At 45.0% G+C, this 24,438-nt stretch overlaps 1 protein-coding gene across 1 annotated transcript; it reads left to right on the forward strand.

Annotated features, from left to right (window-relative positions):
* Window positions 1–199: 199 nt before the first annotated feature.
* Window positions 200–22,854, forward strand: gal3st3 (galactose-3-O-sulfotransferase 3; the record flags this gene model as incomplete). Its single annotated transcript, XM_079295209.1, has 3 exons — window positions 200–354; window positions 20,353–20,462; window positions 21,516–22,854. The coding sequence occupies exons 2-3, from the start codon at window positions 20,380–20,382 to the stop codon at window positions 22,852–22,854; spliced, it is 1,422 nt and encodes a 473-aa protein (XP_079151335.1). The 5' UTR covers window positions 200–354; window positions 20,353–20,379.
* Between the last annotated feature and the right edge of the window lie 1,584 nt (window positions 22,855–24,438).

A 24,438-nucleotide genomic window follows, 5' to 3' on the forward strand; every position in this document is an offset into this window, starting at 1 on the left:
AGAGAGAGAGAGAGGAGCGAGAGAGAAGGAGAGAGAGAGAGAGAGACCGACTCCCGTTTTGTTGCACGAGGAAAGGAGTCGCGAGGAGCCTCTGATGACAGACAGACAGCAGATCTGCTGACTGCGACACCTGAACAATCACCAAACAGATGAAGGAGAGCCAACTGTAGGCAAGGAGGAGGAGGAGGACCGGAGGCTTTCCTACAACAAATAATAAGAATAAAGAAGAAGAGGAGGAGAGGAAAGCGGGGGCAGGCAGCAGTCAGCCGGCTGGCCGGGACACGGAGCCCGAGCAGGGGGAAGAAATCCACCGCCACGACCGTCACATCACATCACAGCTCCGGGATGACAAAGGTGGGTGACCGTGTGTTCCCATTCTGTAACATCAGCATCCCTGTCCTACATGGCGCCTTTAATCCCCGCAGTAGACGAGTAGTGGACGTGTCTGGTGTCCCGTTTATATTTAAAAAAAGGAAACCGGGGCCGGTGTGGCAGCTTCATTCAGACTCGTTTACGTGTGTTTCTGTTTGTGCCAGCGCTCCGCTCCGTTCTCCGCTCTCTGCCTCCTCGCGCCCCGGTGCGGACTGTTACGCGCCAACAGCCGCGCCGTTTTGTAATAAAAAGCGGATTCGTGGCTAAGCGGATGACACTTTGTCTTCAGGGGAATGCATTCGCGGCACCGACATGTGTGCCATTTGGAGATGCGCCGCCGGCGGAGTGATCTCACGCAGCACGCCCCCCCCCCCAACACACACACACAAAGAAAAATCTATTCTGGTCTGGCCCACATTACGCGGTGTGAGACCTCTTGAGGAGATTTTATTGTTTTGTTTATGTCCTGTTACAAGCTTCGGGGGTGTGTGTGTGTGTGTGTTGAGGAGGATGGTGATGGAAGATGGAGGGGGGGGGGGGGGGTATCGTGATTGTCTCCTTGAGCGCCCGAGGCTTGTCTGAAATGATTGATTTCGCCTGTTCACTCGTTTATTTAGCCGGCACATTAATTAAATGTATCAAATAGTATCAAAGCAAATGTTATCAGCGTGAACTCCTTTTTTTTGTGCACCCTGGAGGAACAATTAATGACGAACTATTTATATCTGGAGCTTTGCTGCATGAGGTGGCCCCAATTGTTGCATGTGCACTCAATATTTTCCATAACGCAGATTTGATCCATTAGTTGATTGGTTTAGTGTTGGATGCAAGTTGGCTGAAGTTTGTTTTTTTTCCCATCTGCCCTGTTTGATGTTACAACATCAATTCGATTTGTGGTCAAATACGTCATGCATGTTTGTATTCAAAGCAGCTGGCAGGCTGCATGTGGCAGCATTGGTAATGAAGAGCTACAACACCATGCAGGGAGAAGAGAAGCTTGTTTGGTAAAATATTCAGGATACGCACAGATTTGACAATGGACAAGAAATTTATCGAGCACAAAAATCACAAGTGCATCTAAAGAGTCCTTTATTAAACAGAACAAAAAAGAAAATCAGTATTTCTGCAGCTTCTCAAATGCGAAAGACTTTCTTCTCTGTTTTGTGCCACTATAAATGAAATATATATCAGATTTTCTTTCTACTGTCAGTCGGACAAAACAAGCAGGGAGATGGGGAAGCTGTGATGGCACTTTTCTCTCGTGGACAAATCGGCAGGAGGCACACACACACACACACACACACACATTCATACATTCTTTGCAGGCGATGGGCACACTGATATATCTCCCCAATTATTCTTTGGTTTTACCAAATAAGCCGGACTACAGACAAATGTGCTCTGTTCCCGCTCCTGTCCTGTCTGTCTGTCCGTCTACCTCGCCTTGTGTCTGTCCCTCCTCCTCCTCTGTGTCTTCAGTAAGTAGGTTAGGAGAAGGACGGGAGGTGACTTAATAAACCCTTTTTTTTGCGGCAGGTCATTTACAAGCACGGACCTGAAAAGGTTCCTTTTTTTCTTTCCTCCCCAGCATGTCCGCAAGAAAGGCACAAGACCGAGTGATGAATGTGTGCTCTGTTTGGAGAATAGCATCGCAGGGAATGGAGTGGTCTCACCGACGTCACGATCTCCTTAGTTACGAGGTCGGTCGGCCATGTTGGAGTACATACAGATCCTACATGGCGGCGCGTAAACAAGGAAGTGCGGCGAAAATACAATACTTTGAATCACTGGATAGTGCATCAAAGGTTCGCTACCTGGCCAAATTGAAGGTTATTGGTAACTTGGATCCCTATACGATGAGTGCAGATGGTTTCAGTTCCGATCCTACTTATCTTCCATCGGTAAACTACGCCAACATCTACACGTATCTCGTGAACACCCCCAGTCCTTACACAAAAGACGAGTTGGAGTGCTACAAAGGGCTCGACGCTTATAATCAGTTTGTCAGTGGATGGGTCCGAGACGTCAAAGCAACGGTCGTCGAGAATTCTCATCTCGTCATTGGAAGGGTAAATATATACAGATCTGGTCCGATATTTAGCAATATTCAATGTTTACTCAGCGCAAACAGACACGTGTGTTTGTTTACATTGTACGTGCATGTCATTGTGTGCGTGTGTGTAGGAATTCACTTTCAACTAACTCCTAACTTCATCCCCCCCCACACATATATATATATATATATACACATATATATATACATGATCCGACGTTAAACTCATATCAAGCAAAGCTGAGGCTGCATCTCTGTGTTTCGCCTGTTGTACACGCTCGACACGTCTCTGGCACCGACTGATGTCACGGGCCGATGAAGCTTCGGTAACCTTCTCATGTCCAAGTTTAATTTATATTTCCTTTATTAAATACTGTTCACAAACGAATTTGCAAATAAAATCACTGACCACTTATAAAGTGATCCGCACATACTCGAGTGTACGCCAAATTCCATTCCTTTATATCTCGAGAGATGCGTGACAGACATTTCTCGCGACGTCGCTTGGATAGTTCCTTCGTGTCATTTCCTTGATGTGTAATGACCGCTGGCAAACGAAAGAATGATTTCTTGTCTATCAGCTCTGCTGCCACAACCAAAGACAGCACAAAAGTTCACCACCGATAGGTTATGCGACTCAGCCGTGCATGCCAGTGGCTTTGTGTGTACTCCAACATGGCCGACAGCTAAACTGTGACGTCACACGAGACCACTCCATAACAATGGAGAGAAAGGGAGGGGGGGTTAGAACAGTGACACACCTCTGATAAACACACACTACACACACGCGCACACGAAGTGTCTGGAAAGAAAGCCAATATGATAAAGTGCTGACTAAGACTCAGCGCATCGGTGTGTTAAACCTCATCAGAAGAGTCTTCTGAGACCACGGGCGCCCTTTAAAGGCCGGAGCTGTGAAAGGAGTTTATTTGTACAATGTGGACTGTGATCTACAGCTCGGTGGCTGCTTTGCTGCACAGCGCAAAAGAGCAGATCTTTTTTTTACAGGATAAAGTCGTAATTTTCAGTTGAATCAGATCCAGAGTCATTTAATTCACCTTGAAGCGTTATTTAAACTTTATTTAACGCAGTGAGCCCACTAAGATGTCGCTATTACGAGGTCTTGAGAAGAAAAGCCCTCCTGATGGTGGTTTGGGGAGAATAAGGGGAGCAGAAAAAAAAGAAACGCAACAGCAGCAGTAAAGCTTTAAAGGAACGGTAAAGCAGCGAGGGTCTCAGGGTCTCGTGAGAATGTGCACACATGAAAAAAACAACAACAAACACCAGCAAGCAGAACATCTCACAGAGGGGGAGCGCAGAGAAGAGAAACGTCGTCTTTCTTCTCGGCACAGACGGGTAGCGTAGTGGAGGTTCAGGACTGGTGTTTAAGATGGACCCGAGTGATTAGAGAGCTTAAAAATGTACTTGTGGGCATCTCAGCTCGCCGCAGAGAACTGAGGGAACGTGTGTGTGTGTGTGTGTTAGTGTTTCCATTTATCTTGCAACGTGTGGATGTGAGCCCAAGCAAGATTAATGGTGCATGTTAACAAACCTCTTGGTTTGACCCTGGCTGGCCCTGGCAAAAAACACACATCCACACACACCATTTCGCCACTTCATCCCCCTGTTGGGTTAATGCCGGCCCTCTTTGCAGAAGCACACACACACACACACACACAAACAAAACATTGAACACCGGCCAACTTTCAGCCACTTTGATGCATTAGTGCAAAGGTGCTTTTTTTTTTTTTGCCTCGTGGCTTGGGACCAAATCGATTTTGATGTGCAGGCGCGCCCGTGCGTGCACACACGAAAATGCTACCGTATTTCAGATTCGAGGTGAGATTAGAGGGAGTGTGTGAAGTTCAAAATGACCTCTCACCCCCCACTCGCTGTCGCTTATTATTGAGTCACATGGCCCCTAGAGAGAGTCAACCCCCCCAGCTGAATGAGAGGAAGACACGTTCTCAAATGTTCACGTGGAGGCTTCAAAAATCTTTCTCAAATGATGAGAAATTGAGTCTGAAGTGCTCTTTATCCCAGGTCAAAATATTTAAAAAGGCTTTTATCGTGGCACCTGTCAGCCGCGGTTCTGACTGCGGCCGCCGGCGCCAGATGGAGACAGATGGACGAGGGTTTTGTCGGGGTCTGGGCCCGGCTCCAGGGAGCTGCCCTTGGCGTGAAGGTTTTCGTCTACTTGTAGATGTCCGACAGCCAGATGCCGGAAGATTATGGGAGCAAAACCCTGTATCTGGACGGCCCTGCTGTTCGGCACACAACACGGAATGCGTTATTTATTATTATGACTTAGAGCATCTCAGTTTGGTTGTTGCTGAAACTTCTCTGTGTGAGTCGTCCCTGGGGAACGGACAAAATTCAGAACTTGACCGGGATTATTTTAGGACTGTGATTATCTGACCTTCAGTGTTTTGAGAAACCAAAGCCTACATACATGTAGTAAATCTGAAATCTTGCTTTCTTTGTCTTATTTTTGACTGGGGTTCAGTTCAAGCATCTTTTTAGGACAATATTTACTGTAAAAAAAAAAAGTGAAATCACAGAAACCTTTTTTCAACCTGGAGTACTTTCAGCTGATTTTTCTTTCAGGCTGCATACTGCGCTGCCCCAAAAACATCCAGCACTAAGGTAGGCAGCCTGTATGTAGCCTGAAAGGTAAGACTCAGGGCAAATAAATACACCCAAATACACTCAAGCAGTTATATAGAAAAACACTAATGAAGACTGTGGTTTAACTTTTTTTTTCTTGAAATTTGGAATCTCCTGGCGAGGTCCATTCAGTAGATGTTCTGGAGCTTTCAATCACACCACGTAATCTTCAGTAGCAGATTCAAAGTGCTCACTGAGAATGGACATTTGAACTGGGCGGGCTAGGAAGAGCATGTGATATGATCGAAAGCTCCGGAAGAGCTACTAAATGGACCTTGTATCGTGAGATTGATTGAGTACCAATGTTGCCATTTGTGCCATCCAAATCTATGATCATAACACTTATTCTGATTTAGATAATCCCATTATTTTGACATAACTGTTGACATAATACGATTATTGTTTTAAATGGGATCAGAGTGAATTACTGGCGTGAAGTTATACCAGATTTCATGTTCATTGTTTTTTCGGTTTTTCTGACTTTCTCCCGCCTGAACCCTGAAGTGAAACAAGGACACGTACAGTTGGCGGATCCCGGTGTGGATCACAGTTGATTGGAAAGGTCAGGGTGTTGTATGTACGTTCGGCGTTGCCCTCTTATACTGCTGCTGTTCCCATGAAGCTTGAGGAAACACAAACCCTTCTGAGAAGAGAAAGACGTATAGGTTCATAACGGCATAGAAAGCCACATCACACAAAGCTTCATCCAGGAGAAGAAATGAGACCGGGCCGGTGAGCACACACTGTGTCGGCTCGCAACTCCAAGGCTCTGCGTCAGCGAGCCACTCGATACGTTATCTATAGAATCCGTCGCGCAAAATAACCCAGACACCAGATACTCCGAAGTGAATATCACTTTTCAGCGCCTGTGTCCAGCGAAGGGCTTCATCAGGAAGATTTGAGGTCGACAAAATGCACGACACCGCTGCCTTTGAAAAAGAAGTGCAGTGTATGATAAGGAACTGTAGCTTTATGGCTGTCTTCAAATTGAGCTTCCTCTTTTATTGCAACACGTCATATCACTTCTTATTCGATAGCCGACAAGGTGAACGCTGAATCGCTTGGACGGGGATTAATATGGGTGACCTTCAAGGGCTGAACAGTGCTGACAAATGAATTGCTGTTTTTTTATTGGACATTGTAATCTTTTGATTCATTTTCCCATAAATACAGACACGTCCATTTTTACGCCTCATTTCTCATGGTTTCAGAAAGCTGATTTATTTGAAAGGGAATAAGGTTTGCTCAGAGGATTTTACCTCAAAACCTTTGTGTTGTTTATTTTACTTTAAATCAATACACCAGAATAGCTTATGTTAAGATACCTGAATCCTTTTCTTTTTTACACTCCGTTGAAGACTGACTATGATAAAAGGGCTGCACAAACACAATTGACTCAGGCTGGTGAATTACATTCTTCTCCCGTTTCCTTTTTTGATTTATCTTCCTCGGTTTGCCCCGCACGCTTTTTCATCCTGAAACGATACGTTTGGTCTAATAAACGAGAGGAACTTAATGAGTGTGCTGAGCTGCCCAGGCAGGCGAGTAAAAAGCCTCCATTAAGTGCTAAAGGTGTTTCCTCTGGAGTCGTACAAACGCTGCCAGCTATGTTAGAGAAGGATTTAAACCCGCCGGGACAGACAGGAATGTTTTGAACCCGCATACTGTGTGTGTACCTGTGTGTACGTTTATGAGGCTATGCATGTGCACATGCGCTTTATTTATTCACACCTGTGTCTGTGTGTTTGGCAGAGGGGAGGTGCACAGGGCGCCCTCCCCCGGGGGTTCCAGTCTGGCCCCTTAATTAATCCTTTTTTCTGGCCGGAGGGTCTCTGTTATCGGGCCATTACAGCGAGCCTGGCTGCGTCCTATAACAGCACGAGACACAGGTACACACACTGAAACACACGGTTGCACTTGGGAGGGCACTCATTGGAGCTAATGCATAACTTATGTCACCTAAAAACCATATCCTTAAAGAATGATTCACTGCCTCACACCACTTCAGGAAAAGAAACAAGATGATCAAACTAGCATTGTTTAGTTTAGTTTGAATAGGAGATTTGTCTCATATTCAGCCTGATTGATTATCTGACCACTCATGATTTTTGCCCCAGCAGACTTTGTTAAAAAATAGAAATGATGGATAAAACTGTAAAAATATACAAAACTTCGGCCAAATTAACCAGAATTTTCCTGTAACCTGTAAGTACACGTCTAACCCCATTACTCTGTGATTTGGTCACATTGTGCAAACTTTAGGGGGGAAATCAAATCGTTTTTTTGTCGTCAAAGTTATATTTGGTAATCTCACAAATGTCAATTTTCCACCCAACATGATCAAATAAATCCAGAATAGATTGTGCTATTTACATTTTTTTAGCTGGTGACCACCGAATCTGTGGGCTGAAATGATTTCTGTCACTGCTACTCTAGCTAGCTAACGTTCGACCATTAAGCTAACGTTATGCAGTTTCTAAGTAAGCTAACGTATGGGTTTGCTGTTTAAGTTTATGTATCAATTTTCAAATGAGGTAATGTTAGAGTTTCCTAATTTGACATATTTAAGAATAAATTTGCTGTTTAGGATGTATGAATTTGTCGATTAGGCTAACATGGGAGTTGGTTGAAAACGCTGTCCGGCTAACTTGTTTTTGTTTCACGCTAATGAGATAGTTAGTCAGATAAGCTAATGTTTGCAGCTCACGTTACAGCAGAGAAACACTGTTTTTTTGGGTGCGCGTAAAAAGAAACCGCCATCTTCTCTAACGTACGGAGAACGACATGTGCGCCACTTTACCATGGGAAGAAATGTAAAGCCTGCCATGCCAAGTAGGGATGAGCTGGCAATTAATTGAAGTACAAGATGACAGGAAAGCAAAGCAATTTAAATATTTTTGCAATTACTTTTCCCCGTGGTCATGGTCTGAGCAACATGGTTTTATTTGAACCTCACTGAGTTACATTACACAACTTCCACATTTGTGCAGTCGCTGAGGGAGGCGAGCGAATTACTTCAACTTAAATGTAGAAGACGTAACCATGGTAATGAACAGATAGACACGAGAGCACCCGTCACAGCAGTAGGCGTATTTGTTCTGAAACAGACAAGAGAAAGTAAACCATGTGGACTGGCATATTTGTTTAACATCTGGTGTGTATGCAACTTTCAACGACCTATTTTCTCGCAGTTCAACACATTTTCTCTCTCTTCCCTCTATCTGTGTTCGTCTGTGAATATCTCTGTTTTTCCACCTGCTTTTTGTGCCTCCATCCCTGTCCTATTCCCTGTCTTCAGTGATGCAGTGATACAATAACACATACACTATCACCTCCAGCATGATCCAAAAACTGTAAATAGAAGCAAAGACTATTTTTTTTATCTTGCCGTCCTTTCCTTTGTTATGATCTGCCCATTCTCGCCTCTCTCTCCGCTCTAGCCAAAGGTTTTGCCGCAGGCAGCGTGCCATCTGCTTTTGACATTTTCAGAATGGGGAGAAGTTGTGAGAACAGCGTGTTTATTTTTCCACTGTGGTGAATTATTCAGACCCCGGCTCTCGGTTAAGAGCGGTCGGCTATCGGGAGGCTTCGCCCCGACACAAAGCAGGACTGACACTCTGTGAAGAATCCGGGATTTGGAATCCATCGTTCCCCATTCCGATCTGATACCAGAATGAGAAGCTCCTATAGTCCAGTCTCGTGGTAACCTTTCATCTGTCTGCTACGCTAAACACCAGTACAGCCACATGGGTGTAAGTGACATATTCACATGAAGACATCTTGCCTGTCGTATTTACAGCAAAGGGTCACTTTGTCAGTGGCGAGCGGCCAATACAGGGTGCACATGCGATGCTCCACCAGCCACAAAGTTTAATTTAGAGTCAGAAAGCTCATCCAATTATTTGAGTATTATCCAAGTGAAATGTTTTGTCTTTGGTGAATTTTCACCATCAAAAACCTCAATTTGCCAAGTCTGATCAGAACTGGACATCCTGCCTGTTCCTCTCACCAATCACTCCGGAAGTTATCCCCAAACACCGACCACAATATCATGGCTTTTTAATTTCCCAATCATCACCCTGCAGACTCACCCAGAATTAACAAAGGTCGTCTCTTCTATCGGTATGATAAGCGGTGTGATTCACTTGCCTCGACGATAATCAACAAACCAGACAACCAATTAAGCCCATTTGGCCCAATCATAATTGGGTACGAACGAGGACGCCGCCTTCTCGAGCACCATCTAATTGCTTGCAGGATTTCCACAATCCGAGCGATGTTACATTGATCGAGTGTGAATTGATCTTGCTTATTGCCGCTCGCGTGGGGGCTTATCGGCTCATTAGCCTATGTTGTGGTTGCAAATGTTCCCGGTTTATTGGTTTCATTCACCTTGTGGTTGTCCCAGTGTGAATATCCTAACTGCATGAATGTGATCATCTAAAATAAGAATGCATTTACAGTTGTACATGTATTTAACGTCTTAACCTTTACTGCTGCTATCAAGCGTACACTGCAATGAGATCCAGGGGCATAGTGAGGAAATAGTGTCATTAAGTACCCAAGGCCCCAACATCTGGAGAGCCGTCCAGATGCTGGGGGAGGACCTCAGGTGACGCAAACATGTCATTTAAGAAAAAAGTGTTTTGAGTAATTTTACTGATGCTGCTGAACCTTCAGCAGCATCAGAGGGGTTTATTCACAGCAGCTTCTAATCCTGTGTTCGAACTGTCTGAAGTTTTATTCTGCTACTTCAGAGGGGGTTCGCACTTATGTGCTAACTATCTGTAATAAAGAAATCCTTTCTCAGTGAAGGGCCCAGAGAAAGATGGCTTTCCACTTTTGGTTATAATGAAGACCTTAAAAAACGTAATAGCGAGAGCTTCACACAGAGAAGAGGGCTGAAATGAGCAGAGATTTCAGATTGCGCACGAATGACACGACAATTCGTAGGTAATTTTGCGTGCAATAAGAATGCCTTTCTTGCTTTTTGTGTGTCATTTGTACGCACTGTATGTCTATGTATGTGCACATGGGCAGGCCAGCTGTGGTAGGTTTTATTTGACCACATTAATGATGGGGTGATTAGTGCACCGATCAAGCACCAGCCTCGTCCCCCCGGCTCACGTGCCTCTGCAGCCACTGTGTGGGTCTTTTAATACCAATCACCGCAGACCACCCTGTCCGTCTGTCCACCTCGGGAGCATTTGCATCTCGCTGATGAAAGCCGACACGCGTTTTCATACGAGCTTGTTCGTATTCCACTGTGGTGCTGAGGAGCTTTTAATGTTTCCTCTGTCTCCAATCGTGACAGCATCTCTGCTTAATTGCTGCGCGCAGGCAGCTCGTTTCGTTTTCTGCTCCGTTGCTGGCTCTCCGGGTTGAGTTACTCGTGGTGTTTTTTTGTTAAAGAGTTTACTAAAAAACATACAGTAAATCTTCGAGAAGCTGGGTTGATGAGATGAATTAATCTTGCTCATTTGGCATGCTGATGAAGTGAGGCCTTCTCTTTTATCTTTAGCGGGAAGGGTAAAAAAAAACAACTGCTGCAGAATAAACTGCCATCCAATGAAACGACACAGAACAGGCTGTGGTCCAAACCAACCTGCTGGATGGCTCAGCTCCCTCGGCTCTGCTCTAGTAATTGGCGGCGAGCGTAAGCGCAGAGCGGCGGCACGGGGGGCGTTGTGAAAAACTCACAATTACGTTTCTGTAACAGGAGAAACAAACACGTGTGCGACAGTTGAAGCGCACTGGCAGCTGTAGTCTGTCGTTATCATTCTTTTAGAGCAGTGACTAGTTTTCCTTCAGCCGCTGTAATCTTCAGACATAATCGCGAAAAAATGTTGTTGATGCAAAACACAGTACATCCCCGTGTTAAGCCGTGGCTACAGCTGTATTAAGCTGCAGGATGAGTGTGTTTTATATGCAAAGAGAAAGAACAGAAGATGTTCTTGTCATTTGACTTCGCCAAAGGGAACATCGTCTCGCTGATGTTTTCCGTCTCTTCCTCCGTGTTCTCCCTGGATTTGGCTTAAGGCGCTTGCCGGTAAGAAATGATCTAAAAGGATTCATCAATAAGCACACCGGTACAATGCCAGATGTTGATTCTGCCCGCTCAATCACTCCCAGGCCTCTTTCATATTCTCTTTCCACGTTCTCTGCTTGTCTTTTGTCAAATCCCATCTTTCCCTCAGTTCTGGACCTCTCATCCTCCGCCCACCCTGGCCTTCCCTTACCCCGTTCTCTCCCCCTGTTCTCCCCCTCTCTCTGGGGGGTCATTTAGGGCGAGACAAAGCCTGTATCTGTGGGTCCGCAGGGAGTCTACCCTGCAGACAAGTAATGATCCAGACGCACTCTCGGGCAGCACAAACACACACACACATGCGTGCAAAGACAACATGCATGTTCGAGTGCAGACATACGCTCATTGCTTCTCTCGCTACGTCTCTAACAGGTCCAGGAACAGGGTGGGGCAGATGCTTAAAAAGCACCATAGGGACACTGACCAGAGAGCCCGGACTATCTTTACTGTAAAGATAAAGAGCTGGAAGATAGAGAGATGGAGGGGGAGTCAGTGAGGTGCAGTTCAGATTAAAGTAACGAGGACTGGAGGGAGACTGTGGGGAGAAAGCGATAAGAGAAAGAATCTTTGCGCAGGAAGCTGTGATGTTCTTCGGCTCAAGGCTCCTACAAAAATATGCCGATTATCATCCTGAAAGACAGAAAGACAGCAAACAGGACACAGACCCCGAGTGGAAGGGAGGGGTCGTCACATGAGGAACAACAAACTGGACCACGTAGCAAAATTCATAATGCAGTTTAAGATCAGGAAGCTGCTTTGTGCTGCAGAGATGGAGAAAAAAAAAAGCATCGTACAGAGTTTTGAAGCACATTGAATGCTAATGGCACTATTTTTGTGTTCACTGTTCAAAGAGGCAAAGACAAGGATGACAAGTAGAATAAATCTAGTGATTTCATAAAATTCTAAATAAAGTACGCTGCTTCATGGAAGGTTATTATTATTCTTTTTATGAGTAGTATTTGCTCAGGCTTTCCTCTCTCTTCAGTTTTAAATATCGCATATTATCGCGATAATATCGAAGTATCGCGATAATATCGTATCGCGAGATCTCTGGCGATTCCCACCCCTAGGAAAAATGCGATCACGTTACAAAATAATCTACTTTAGTACACTTATGTCACTGGGCAACGCGGCGCGTTGCCAGATGATGTGGTTCAATGTTTTTCGCTGGAGCAACTCTGCTTGTTTCTGTCAGAGACGTCTCTTTGAAATGAATGCGGACGCTGCCTTTTCAAGCAGTTGTTACAAACACTTGCATCTATATGTGATTGGATGACAAGTCATATGAGAAACTTCTCTTTATAGCACTTTAAAAGAAAGTCTTAAATACTCTGTAAGTATCTCACTAAACACTCACTAAACACAACAGTGTGTTCATAGAACGCTGAAAAACAGGCTTTCAGGGCTCTTAACTCTGGGATACACTCAACACTGCACCGACTCCATTTATGCTGCTACCTCTATGTTGTTGGCCGTGGACGGCATTACTTCCCGATATTGCCTTCATGTACCCATCGAACCCCGAGTATGAAATACATTTTTAATACATCTCTGCTCTTGGGGATGTCTGGCTTCGCCAAATGGCATAAAAATAAATGGAAGGTCGGAGCAGCTGAGGGGCGGGCGAGGAGGCACAACTGTGGAAAATAATTTCAAGCCTCATATCTCAGATTGAGGATTTCGGAGATAAAGCCTCAGATGTAAGCAAACAGCACTTCCTGGAAAAGGAACAGATTTCTAAGATCGCCCAGAACAGCCTTTGAGGATTTCTTAAAACTTAAAAACAGTCTTATTTTAAATTCCCGCTCCCCAAACACACCCCTCATACGGTAACTCTCCACCATGTGTTTCATCGTTCAGAACAAAGTCTCAGCATTTGGCTGTCCCACTCTTGAGTAAACCCTCAAGTCGTTAAGAAAGTCTTTGTCCTTGAGCTGTGACACATTGGCAGCTGCAGATGTTACATTTCTGCATAGGACTGCAGCTGTTACCAGCACAGCGTCGACTCCACCGCCTGTACATTTTTGCGACTTCTTTATATGTTTTTCTCCAACGAGGTCGCCTCAATTCTACGCCTTTCAAACAAAGTCAAACCAGAGTCACGTGCACCTTGTGCATAGCAATAATCAGATGGTAGACCTATTGATCCCTGCCGGGTGGAACATTTCCCGGGCTGCTCGGGGGCAGCGGCCCTCGACCTGAGAGGGATCCAGTGTCTTGCTCAAGGACTTTGTCAGCAGGACGGGTGCTCGATTGCCACCACGCAGGGCTTTAAAACGCACCTCTCGCTTCACCGTGTCCAGCCACGAAGGTCTGGCAGAGCCTTTTCATTTGGATTCATACGGGACGTGGGTGTACAGAGACAGCTTGTTTGCTTGGGTTCTGAGGTGGGTTTCACATGCGCAATATTGTGAATTTGATATGGCTCAACATCATATTCAGTTGGGATATTCTGTGGGGAATCTTCCGATGAAGACATGTGGGATATGCTATATTCAGGTTATAGGAGCATTGTTTGGATATGTATACAGCACATTCGGAATATGCGTCTCAAAAGGGGTTTTCCTGTTTACGGTCAGCTCTGTGCGTTGTACACAAACCAACTACAGCCAATAGTTTGCAAAGCTGGAAAAAACAAATCCATCTGTATGGCCAACTACCACCAGAGGTAGTAGTAGTTTGTGTGGACTGACCCTTTAACGCAGGCTTCTCACTGTTAATATTGGAAATGTGAGCATATTTTTGCTTTTGTTAGCTTACACAGCCTGTTACCCCAGATTCACAGAAACTAGCATCTTCCACATTGCGGTTTTCGGGCAGCGCTAATGCTAATTTACCCTCAGGTCTGAGTGAGTGTGTGTGTGTGTGTGTGTGTGTGTGTTTAAGAGGGAAAATGGGGGACAAGCTGACATATGTGCATAAGCTATCATGCACATGCTTGGTATGTTGGCTCGTTTGGAGGCACAAGAATACACCGTACGATCACAAAGATGGGAATATACTTTCACTTTGAGATGATTTGGGGTATAAAAGCCCCTTAGGAGAGGTCAGAGGTTATCACATGGGATCAGTTGCAGATGACAGGACCAGCGAGCGAAGCAGCTGCTGTTGCCCCCGGAGGACTGAGCATGAAGCTACCATCATATACGCTCATTAGGTTCCTATATCTGTGTGTGTGTGTGTGTGTGTCTAGGGGGAGTAGGTGTGTGTGTGGTGAGCATGTGTTTGTGCAAGGACTGGAGTTGTTATTTTTGTTCCTGCATCATGTAGCGCATGCCGGGTTTCTCTCCATTGTTTTGTGTATTACATGTCTTTGAATTGTACTTCTCCATTTGTTTGTCTCGCTGCTGTCTTGCTGCAGAGCCACTGTGACACTCGCCCGGAGTTCAAACTTGGCAGGAGACTAAACTCTTTCAAAACTTCTCCCATTGATTCGCAACACCAGACATTTGGGAGATGCCACTTTTTCACACGGCGGCAGCAGCAGAGACGTAAGAAGACCTCTGGGAGAGATGGAGGCAAACTGACAGGGAGATCGAGACAGAAGGAAAATAAGTGCAGACAGGAAATAAAGTTTGAATCACCTGCGGGGAGAATTTAAGGGAGGTGTGAGAACAATTCCTTCACACATCCTCCATCTGAATTCGCGTTGTGTTTGCAAGCAGACGAAGCCACACACAGTCACACAAATATAGATCCAGTGCTTTGGCATTAACGAAACAAATATCGGATCTTTCGTATTCTCAAATATTGATATCAGCCTCAAAAATCCAGTGTTGTTTTGGTCTTAAACTCTTAGATGCAGATGAGCTCTGCCTCGGTTTTAATCATCATCCTACACTATGTCGGTAACCATAGGAGCGACGACATTTTGCCTCCTATAACCTTTTAACTCGAAGTCTAAGACATTCAAGAATAAACCAGTTAATGCGCTTGTAACACGGATAATCCACTCTTGAGAGGCGCGTTAAAGGATTAGATCTCGCTTCTTTACCTTCACCTCGTGTGTCGAAATCCTTCACAACACACACACCTCCTCGAGGATCATCCCCTCATTTAATCATTTAATCAATACACAAATAAGATGAGCTATCTTTCCTCCTGTCCATCTCCTTTGTCTGAATCGTTGTCCGCTAACGGGGAGGGGGGGGGGATCAGGTGTCTTCTCGCTGCGTTTCATATCGTATCGTAAGAGAAACCTAATCAGCACTTTTTAATTAAAGAGGCCATATTGTTGGTGGGGAAGGAGGAGACGATGGCAGCAGATGAATGAGGGTGGATGAAGAGAGGAGAGGCCGAGCCTGTCTGCTGAAAGCCACTTGAATCCCTTTCTTATTAACTCTCTGTGACACATGATCTACCTCCGTCCTCACACACACACACACACACACACACACACACACACACACACACACACACACACACACACTCAGGGCTACCAACCAGCTCCTCTTACCACAAGAAACAGCCCCCTGCATGGCTTCATTTTACTGCATCCCACCACTCTCTCTCCGAATCACTGCTTCGTTTCATTCATGCCTCGTTCCGAGCAGGTATCACGGTGACATTTTCCGATGCAGATGGGGACCGAACCTCGAGCCGAGAATGCCGGTGTGACTAAATGTAATTGAGCGACCCGGAGAAGGTGACATTTCTTAGGACTGTAGTAAAAAGTTCATCCTGTTCCGCTTCATGCAAGTGTTTTTAATGAGAGGACGGACGTTTTATTACAATGTGGGTCTTTTTTTTTCAAATAGATTTAGCCATCATATCCGTGGATTATTTAGTTGTACTCACCAATAATGATAATAATAAAATAAAAATAAGAGCATTCACAATGTTGGTAATGGTCCTTCATTGATGAGGAAAAGTAGTCTATAGCCTCAAAGTGCTGTTGTTGTTTAGAAGTTACGTTAGCTACGTTTGTGACGTGTTTTCCTGTTATGTTTACGTATTTTAAGCCCAACCATGATGTTTTTCTGGAACCTAACTTTGACCGTTTAACGGTAACACTGTGGCATTAAACGTGACGTGAAAAGCCTAAAACGTCATGTCTTGCTATTCATATACTTCCCGTGAAGATCAGGTTGAAGCAATAAAGGCAATAAAACGAATCAGTTTGCTGACTCATGCATTTTTTCAGTTCTTCGTTAGCATGTACTCGATGGATTGGCTCAACGTTTTTGTATTGACTTTCATGGTTCCCAGAGGATGAATCCTAACAACTTTGTGGAGATGCTCAGATCTTTCCTCTAGCACCACCATCAGCACACAATTACAATGACTTCAATACCTGTAAAACTAATAACATCACCGTCAGTCTCAGTTATACTTTGTGTTTTGTTAATTAGCAAACGTTAGCATGCTAACATGCTAAACTAAGATGGTAAACCTTATAACTGCTCCACGTCAGCCTCGCTATCGAGCTGCTAGCTTGATTGCAGACTCTTTAATACCTTTAACTGGACAAAAAAAACACAAACATCCGATAACGTCGGCCTTTTGTCTTCCGTGGAAAAGCTTACAGTCATCACTAATCTCAGAACACGTTACTCTGCAGTAGTTTCAGGTATTTTTCCCGTGTTTAAAACCATCAGTTTCTTCGATTAGAGTCCTACATCTTCTGTACGGGCCCAATTCTCACACAGATTGTGGCCCAGCTAGAGTGAATTTCCCTTTTGTTTGTTCACGATCACGCCACCTCTCATACTCTCTCCAGTCTGAACCCACCTTTAGGGCTTTCTTTGCTGTTTATAAAATCCAAACTGCTGCATCCCTCGCATACAAAGGGATCTGGCAATAAAGTCTCCGAGGTCCGTGTCGGGTGATGAACAATAAGGAGAGGATGACGTGACGAGGGCACAGATATGAAAACACTCGACTCGGGGGCGGCGAAAAAAGAAATAAAACAGGGAGCCCCGCAGACTCGCATTAAAACTTCATGTTTAATGCGATGGATTATCCAGCTCGGGCACTTTTCAAGTCACTGGAGGTCGTTTTTCATGCTGTACGAGATATAATGGCTTCTACTGAAGGGAGGAAAACACAAATATCTCCCACTACTCTGGCTGTGTTCAGACAAAACCGGAGTAGTGTAAAGGGGAGAGGAAACATGTTTTTAAGAAAGAACCTTTTATTTATTATAGAGTACGAAGGAACCTTCTTCCAACATTGAAAGTGCTGTGAGTTGTTTTGTGCTGCATCTTGTCTCTAAAACAGGGGTCTCAAACTCCCGGCCCGCGGGCCAAATCCGGCCCGCTACGTCATTTTATGTGGCCCGCGAATCTGCCAGCAAAAAAAAAGAAAAAGTTAAAAAAAAAAAAATCTTTTATTTATATTTTTTTTAAGTTAGACGAATAATAATAAAAATATCCCCATAGGCGAAATTATGAGATAGAAAGTCGAAGTTATTAGATAGAAAGTCATAACTAGAAAGTCATAATTCTGAGATAGAAAGTCAAAGTTATGAGATAGAAAGTCAAAAAGATGAGACAGAAAGTCAAAATTATGAGATAGAAAGTCAAAATTATGAGATTGAGATTGACAGTCAAAATGATGAGATTGAAAGTCAAAAAGATGAGATTGACAGTCAAAATGATGAGATTGAAAGTCAAAAAGATGAGATTGAAAGTCAAAATTATGAAATAGAAAGTCAAAATGATGAGATACTTAAACAGTTAGAAGCAGCTCTTTGGCTGGTTACTGTACATTTGACATGGAAATGTATTGTGAGTACATTGAAGACTACTTTAAACTGTGAATGCAGAGAGTTATTTGACAATATGTTTCGAGTTGTTACATTTACAACCGGCCCTTTGTGGGCGACCATGATGCTGATGTGGCCCGGAGTGAAAATGAGTTTGAGAGCCCTGCCCTAAAAGCTTGTGTGTACTTGTAGCGGGAAACAATTTTGGCTGCATTTGAAAGGAAACGTTGGAAGAAGAACTAAGCCCTGCACTTAGAGGCAAACTGTACTTTTCAAGGGCTTGCTGGGTGAACTATTCACTGAAGTTAAATCAATTTGAAATGTGATGGACAATTGGTCGTATTGCCTCTTGGATAACTCTGAATTTCCTGTTTCTTGTGCCGATGTCTCGTCACTGGTGATTCCAGTTTGCAAATGAATGACATGAGAACACTTAAAAGATTCATCAATTGCTATTTCCCTGATGATTGACTCATCATTTAAGTGATTTAACAAGCAAAAATACCAAACAAAGCTTCTCAAATGTGAGGATTGGCTGATGTGTTTTGTCATTGCAGATGATTAAAATATCTTTATGTTTTGGACAATTTGGATAAAGTAAAAACAATTGAATGGATTCTACTAGAAATAGAAGGCAAATTCTGCTTCTTTGTATCCCTCAGTCTTTCATCACTGTGGACGATATCAATTTAACGGACTTTCGCTGAAAACAGAGTAAAAAAGTATAGATTTAAGCTGCAGTTGTGGTCAGATTACTGGGCCGTGAGTAGGGCAGAGGACATGGACAAAGGATTAACTTTAAAAAAAAAAAATTTAAAAAAAAGTGTCGACAACAATCTGTGCAATCAATTACAGTGAGAGCATTAGTGCCTGTTTTATAACAGCGTGGGTTTAGTGTTTTTGTGCATTTGTGTGTGACGGCACATGTGTGTTTGTGCCGAGTCCAACCGCCGAAGCGACACAATCACAGCTGTTTATGGAATTGAAGAAAAAAAAAGGGAATGCCAGTTCTTGCGTTCTTCTCTCTTAATCTTCTCCAAACTCATCAGGTCAGCTGTCACATTTTCGCTGAATGCTCAATTAATATTCTATAGGGAAACATATTTGGATTTTTATTCAGAACCTGGGGATCTTTTCTTCACCAGTTGTTTATTTTGCACATGAAATGATGTCCCATCTCATGCCGATTTATGAGCGTTGTGTTCTGCACAGCAGGGTGACTCTTTGTTGTGCGTTTTTTGACAGTTAGTTTAGAACATAAATGCAAAAATGTGCTGAAATGAGGTTCCAGCCATCTATTTAGTCACTGTACAACAGAAAGAATGCTAAACATTTGAATGTTCCAGTTTCTTGAAATGTGAGGAGTTGCTGTTTTATCTCTGTTTTATAAAATGAAAACGTTATTTTTATCGTCACATAAAGTTTGAGCACAGCACAGCGTAGGGAGATTGGTCGAAGAAAACAAGCAGTTTGAAAACGTCATCTTAGACTCTGGGAGGTTTAATAGACCAAATGGTAAATCGATTGATCAGAAAATGACGGATTATAATAATATGATGATAATTATGCTGCCCGAAGGAAAATAAATGCTACAGCTCTTTGAACGGAGGCTGCATGAATCTCAATCAAAACACCATGTGTTTGGGCAGATTTAACGCTTTTTAATCCTTTAGCAAAACAGTGCAACAAAACCCCTGAATGATCCCATTTACTTGAGTGGGTGGCACTAACACCGCCACGGGGCCACCCATGCTTAAAATCGATGCACTCTCGCTCCTCCGCCGCGTTTCGGATAAACGCATCCGCCGAATGGAGTATACGTGGTGTGAAAAGCCGCTGCTTTGCGTAGCGTGAGCTGTCCTTTTCCTGACCGCTGGCACGTGTGTGTGTGTGTGGACGCCAACGGGACGGTGTAATCAAGGAGAGGGACGTCGGCCATTGTCATGCAAGTGAGATGCCGTCGAGAGAGGCTTGGACTCCTTCCCAGGTTCCATTGTTGTCGTGGCGGGGTTTTTTTGGCGGGTACATACACATGTCCCTCGTTACTGACGGGACCTAATGTAGGAGGCCATCTGTCCTGTTTGAGCCAACAGTGAGTGTGACTCTTACAGCTGTGGAAGGTAATGAAGGTATCATTCACCGTGTTATTACAGAGGGGCAAAAGCCAAGCCTCACTAGCCTCTGCCGCTAATGGATCCCCGACCATTATTTGCTGAGTGAATCCTTCTCACCGTGTTCGTCTCTTCCTCCTGTTTCGCTCTCCCTTTATCCTTTTTCTTCCTTCCTCGTTTCTGGCTTCCTTTCAACCCCCCCCCCCCCCCCCCGCTCTCGTTTTCCCCAATTCCTCCGTCGACCACTTTCCTTGTTCCACCTCATCATCATTTTCGCTTCCTCATTACACCTCCACCTGCCCTCGTTCTCGCTCTCTCCTGCTCTACCTTTTACTACTACCTTTACTACCTCCCGCAGGCCCCGTGAAGCGGGAGAGAGAGCGAGATGTTGCAGAAGAAGATATTTCTGGTCTTAGTCACCATCAGCACTGTCAGTCTCCTGCTGCACCATGGGGGCCACTTGAGCTGGTGAGTGATTGACACACGCCCACACTTATGCAAACCCATACATTACCCACCCTCTATATCTTTATGAGTTCACATGGTGCTAATTACTATGAAGACGTCCGTCTTTTCGTTCTTCTTTTCAAGTCAAATTAATAGCGGGACTGGCTCGTTATAGATATGAAGACGTTGAATGCAGATGCTCTGCCAAAGCGGTCGAGGGACCAATTATGAAAGCAGAGGGATCGTAGATCTTTGACAGCCCCGCATTCTGTTCTCGAACCCTTTTCAACTTAACGGTTTGCTCATAAAACCGTTTCCACATTCCCGTCTTTAATGTCTCCGTTATTGCTCTGCCCTTCGTCTCCCTTCTTTTCTTTTCACACCTTTTAGATATCTGACACTCCAGTTCGGTCTGCAGTGAATACGCTGTAATACTGCAGAGTATTAAAAACAATACCCCGGATGCAAATTGGAAACTATAAGATTCAAAGAATAAAGTTTTATGTTAGGCCCTAGAGTGACCTGTTTTACATTTTTTAACATCACAATGCAGGTGCAAAAAATGCTTAGTATTAGTATGGAAATGAAATCATCATGCTGTTAAAAATATATTTCGCAATAACAATACATACACTGCAACAGTAAGAGAAAGGAAAGAAATGTAAGGCACAGATCAAAAAGTCAATGTTTTTGAAAAGGATGACAAATTAAGTTCATATCATCACACAGTGAGTCCACTGAAAGTCAATAAATTATAATGTCGATTTATCACCCAGCCATATATGCAGTACAAACACCAAGTAATTATTCTGAACTCTCTGATCCTTCCTCTGGTGGCTTTATCCTACGTCTGCCCTCTTTCCTCTGTCTCCTTATTTCAATTCCCCACATGTACACTGATGTCTACTTCCCCGTTGTACCTCTGTCCTGTCCTACACCTCAGTCTCTTCCATTATCTGTCTAGAGGCTGTGCAATTCCGTCTCTAATGTCACCAAATTATTTGGAGTAGCTGCTCCTTTTTTTCTGGAGCTAATGGAGTTTCAAATAAATGAATGCATTTTCTTTTTCTCCAGGACCATGGAGGCCTTCCACTTCGGTTGTCCTGCCCTCCGTTCCCACCCTGCCCCGGGCCTGAAACCTAAGCACACCAATGTGGCCTTCCTCAAGACCCACAAAACGGCCAGCACCACCATGCAGAACCTGCTTTTCCGCTTCGCAGAGCGCAACAACCTCACGGTGGCGTTGCCCGTGCAGGCCTGCGGTCACCAGTTCTGCTACCCGCGCTCCTTCACTACTCACTTCGTCCACCCGCACACGCTGCCGCCGAACATTGTCACCAGCCACATGCGCTTCAACAAGGCAGAGACGCGGCGCCTGATGCCCAACGACACGATTTATATCACAATCCTGAGAGAGCCGGGCTCCATGTTTGAATCCTTGTTCAGTTACTACAACCAGTACTGCCAGAGCTTCAAGAGGGTCCCCAATGGCTCCTTGGAGGTTTTCTTAGAGGAGCCATGGCGCTACTACCGACCCGACGAGAAGGACTCCATGTACGCACGCAACACCTTGACCTTCGATTTGGGCGGAGACAAGGACCGCCCAGCAACAGATGTGGCGTACGCACGGGGCTTTCTGGCTGAGGTGGACAGAGTTTTCTCCCTGGTGATGATTGCCGAGTACTTTGATGAGTCGCTGGTTCTCCTTCGCCATCTCCTCTTTTGGGACCTGGATGACATCCTGTACGTTAAACTCAACATGCGGACGCCGAGCTCAAAGAGGAGCCTATCACCAGGCCTTCCCGCAAAGATCCGTGCCTGGAATTCTTTAGATGCGCGTCTCTACGACCACTTCAACGCCTCCTTGTGGCGCCAGCTGTCCGCTCTGGGTCCAGCTTGCGTGGCAAGGGAGGTGAAACTTCTTCGACAAGCCCAGGAGAGGCTGGTGAAAAGCTGCTTCGGTGGGCGGATGCCGCTTCTACGATCAGCCGCGCAGATCAAAAACAAGGATCTCCGGCCCTGGCAGCCCAGTGGAAAGGTTGACATTGTGGGCTACGACCTCCCGGTGAATCTCAGCCGTGGCTTCTCCAGCCAGGCCCAGGAGCTCTGCCTCAAGCTCATCATGCCTGAAGTCCAGTACACACAAGTGCTCCTACGTACCCAATCACTGCACTACCGCCGAGGCTACCAGCTTCGCCCGGGCCAGCAGTCACATCCCCTCCAACAGCCCATACGCACAGCCCTGCCTCGGCATCTTCAAGTGCAACGCAGCCAACTGCCCCCTGCAGCCCCGGGCCCTGCATCAGGGACAGGGTCCACCTCCACCTCAAAGCCTGCTGCAGGAACTCAAGTTCGGACCACAAATTTAGGGCCGAAGTCCTCACAGACCCAGGCCTCACTGACTCAAAAGTAGACACTGGAATATATTCTGAGTGCCCAAAAGACTGCATTGTCCTTCCCATCCTGCCCCTCGAGACATTGGTGCGTGGTTGGTGGTGGGTGTTGGGAACAAGGGTGTCCTTGGGAAAGAGTCTGGGTTGTGTTTGAATCAATGTCTCCCCTATCCTTTCCAGACAGAGTTTGGAATCAAAATAAACGAGGGGAAAAGGAGGTAAAGGGGGTTAGACGTATCTGGACTTGAACTTGAATCTCTCCCCGCTCTGATCTGTGAAAGAGCATCAGGGTTGGCAGACACAAGGGTGGGAGAAATCGACTCGATTGCACACCTCTGGTTTTAGGTGAAAGTGGTGCTTTGAAGCAAATCTGTTATGTGCGCCTGGGACTCAATAGGGAAGTGGCGATATCGGGGTCTATTGTGAGGCACAGAGTAGGCATTGTGTGTATCACACTGGTATAGTATCATGTTACTTGCTTTCATTCTCTGTTTCTACAGCCCTCTCTCACTCTCTCTCCCTTACATATGCCACTTTAAATCCTTGAGAGAGACATAATGACATTGAGGGATCGGCTGTCAGGCGTCCAAAGAGCCTCCTCGGAGGCCAGACAGACATTGAGATCACCTCCGACCATTACTACAACAGCACAATCAACAACTCTTCTCTTCTTCTTCTTCTGCTCTCACAAAGCCGAAAGCAATGGAGGTTTAAAAAGGCCGTATACAGAGTGAAAGCCTAAAGACTGGATGCTCAGCTTGGCCAACCATTATAGCTATGACTCACACAGTAACTGAACACACACATCAAGCCTGTCTCTTCAGCTTTTCGACCTCTCTGGCTTCCTCCTATGCATCCATCTCTCCATCCCTCATCCCCGCTGCTACCCTCTGGTCCGGCTCTGAAACCAAAGAGCAGCACTGACATCTTGTTTTCTTCAAACCCGGTTCATCTTTGATTTCAGTCTCGCTCTGACCACCGGCTGAGATTGCATCTTGCAGCTTTCTAGACTTTCTAGGTTTCGGCATGTGGGGGTTTTGTCTTTCATCTTATTGCAATAAGATCACCAGGCCTGCGTTATACTCGAAAGGCATGGATTTAGTAACCTACCAGCAACCCCACACTGCCCACACTGGCACAAACAATAAGGTAAAACAACTTGACAAGACAAAGACTTGAGGCCTGTGGGTCACGTTATTTGAATATTTAATCGTCTCCCCTCACGCCGCTCCTCACGGCCGTGTTCCTAGGTTACATTTTCATTAAGAATACAAGGAGCGGACGAAAGCGGCACATTCTTAACGCGAAAACACAGGAGAGCGAAGCGGAAGCATCGGTTGTGACCGGTGGTTTGGCTGTGATCTTAAAATATCACCACTTATCTCAGCTGTGATCCATTTTTAATCCATTCTGCTCATATTTAATGTGTAATTTATGTTATTTTATTCCTCCAGTGATCAGCAGGACACTGCTGAGTAACTGGGGGGGGGGGGGGGGCAGAGGAAGGATGTCTGTGTGTATTTCTGTGTTTGTGTGTATGTGTGTGTATGTGTGTGTGTGTGTGTGTGTGACAGCCAGGAAGCGTCTCTCTCTGCTTCATGTTG

Source organism: Melanostigma gelatinosum (genome assembly GCF_949748355.1).
Source record: "Melanostigma gelatinosum genome assembly, chromosome: 23".
Lineage (NCBI taxonomy): Eukaryota > Metazoa > Chordata > Actinopteri > Perciformes > Zoarcidae > Melanostigma > Melanostigma gelatinosum.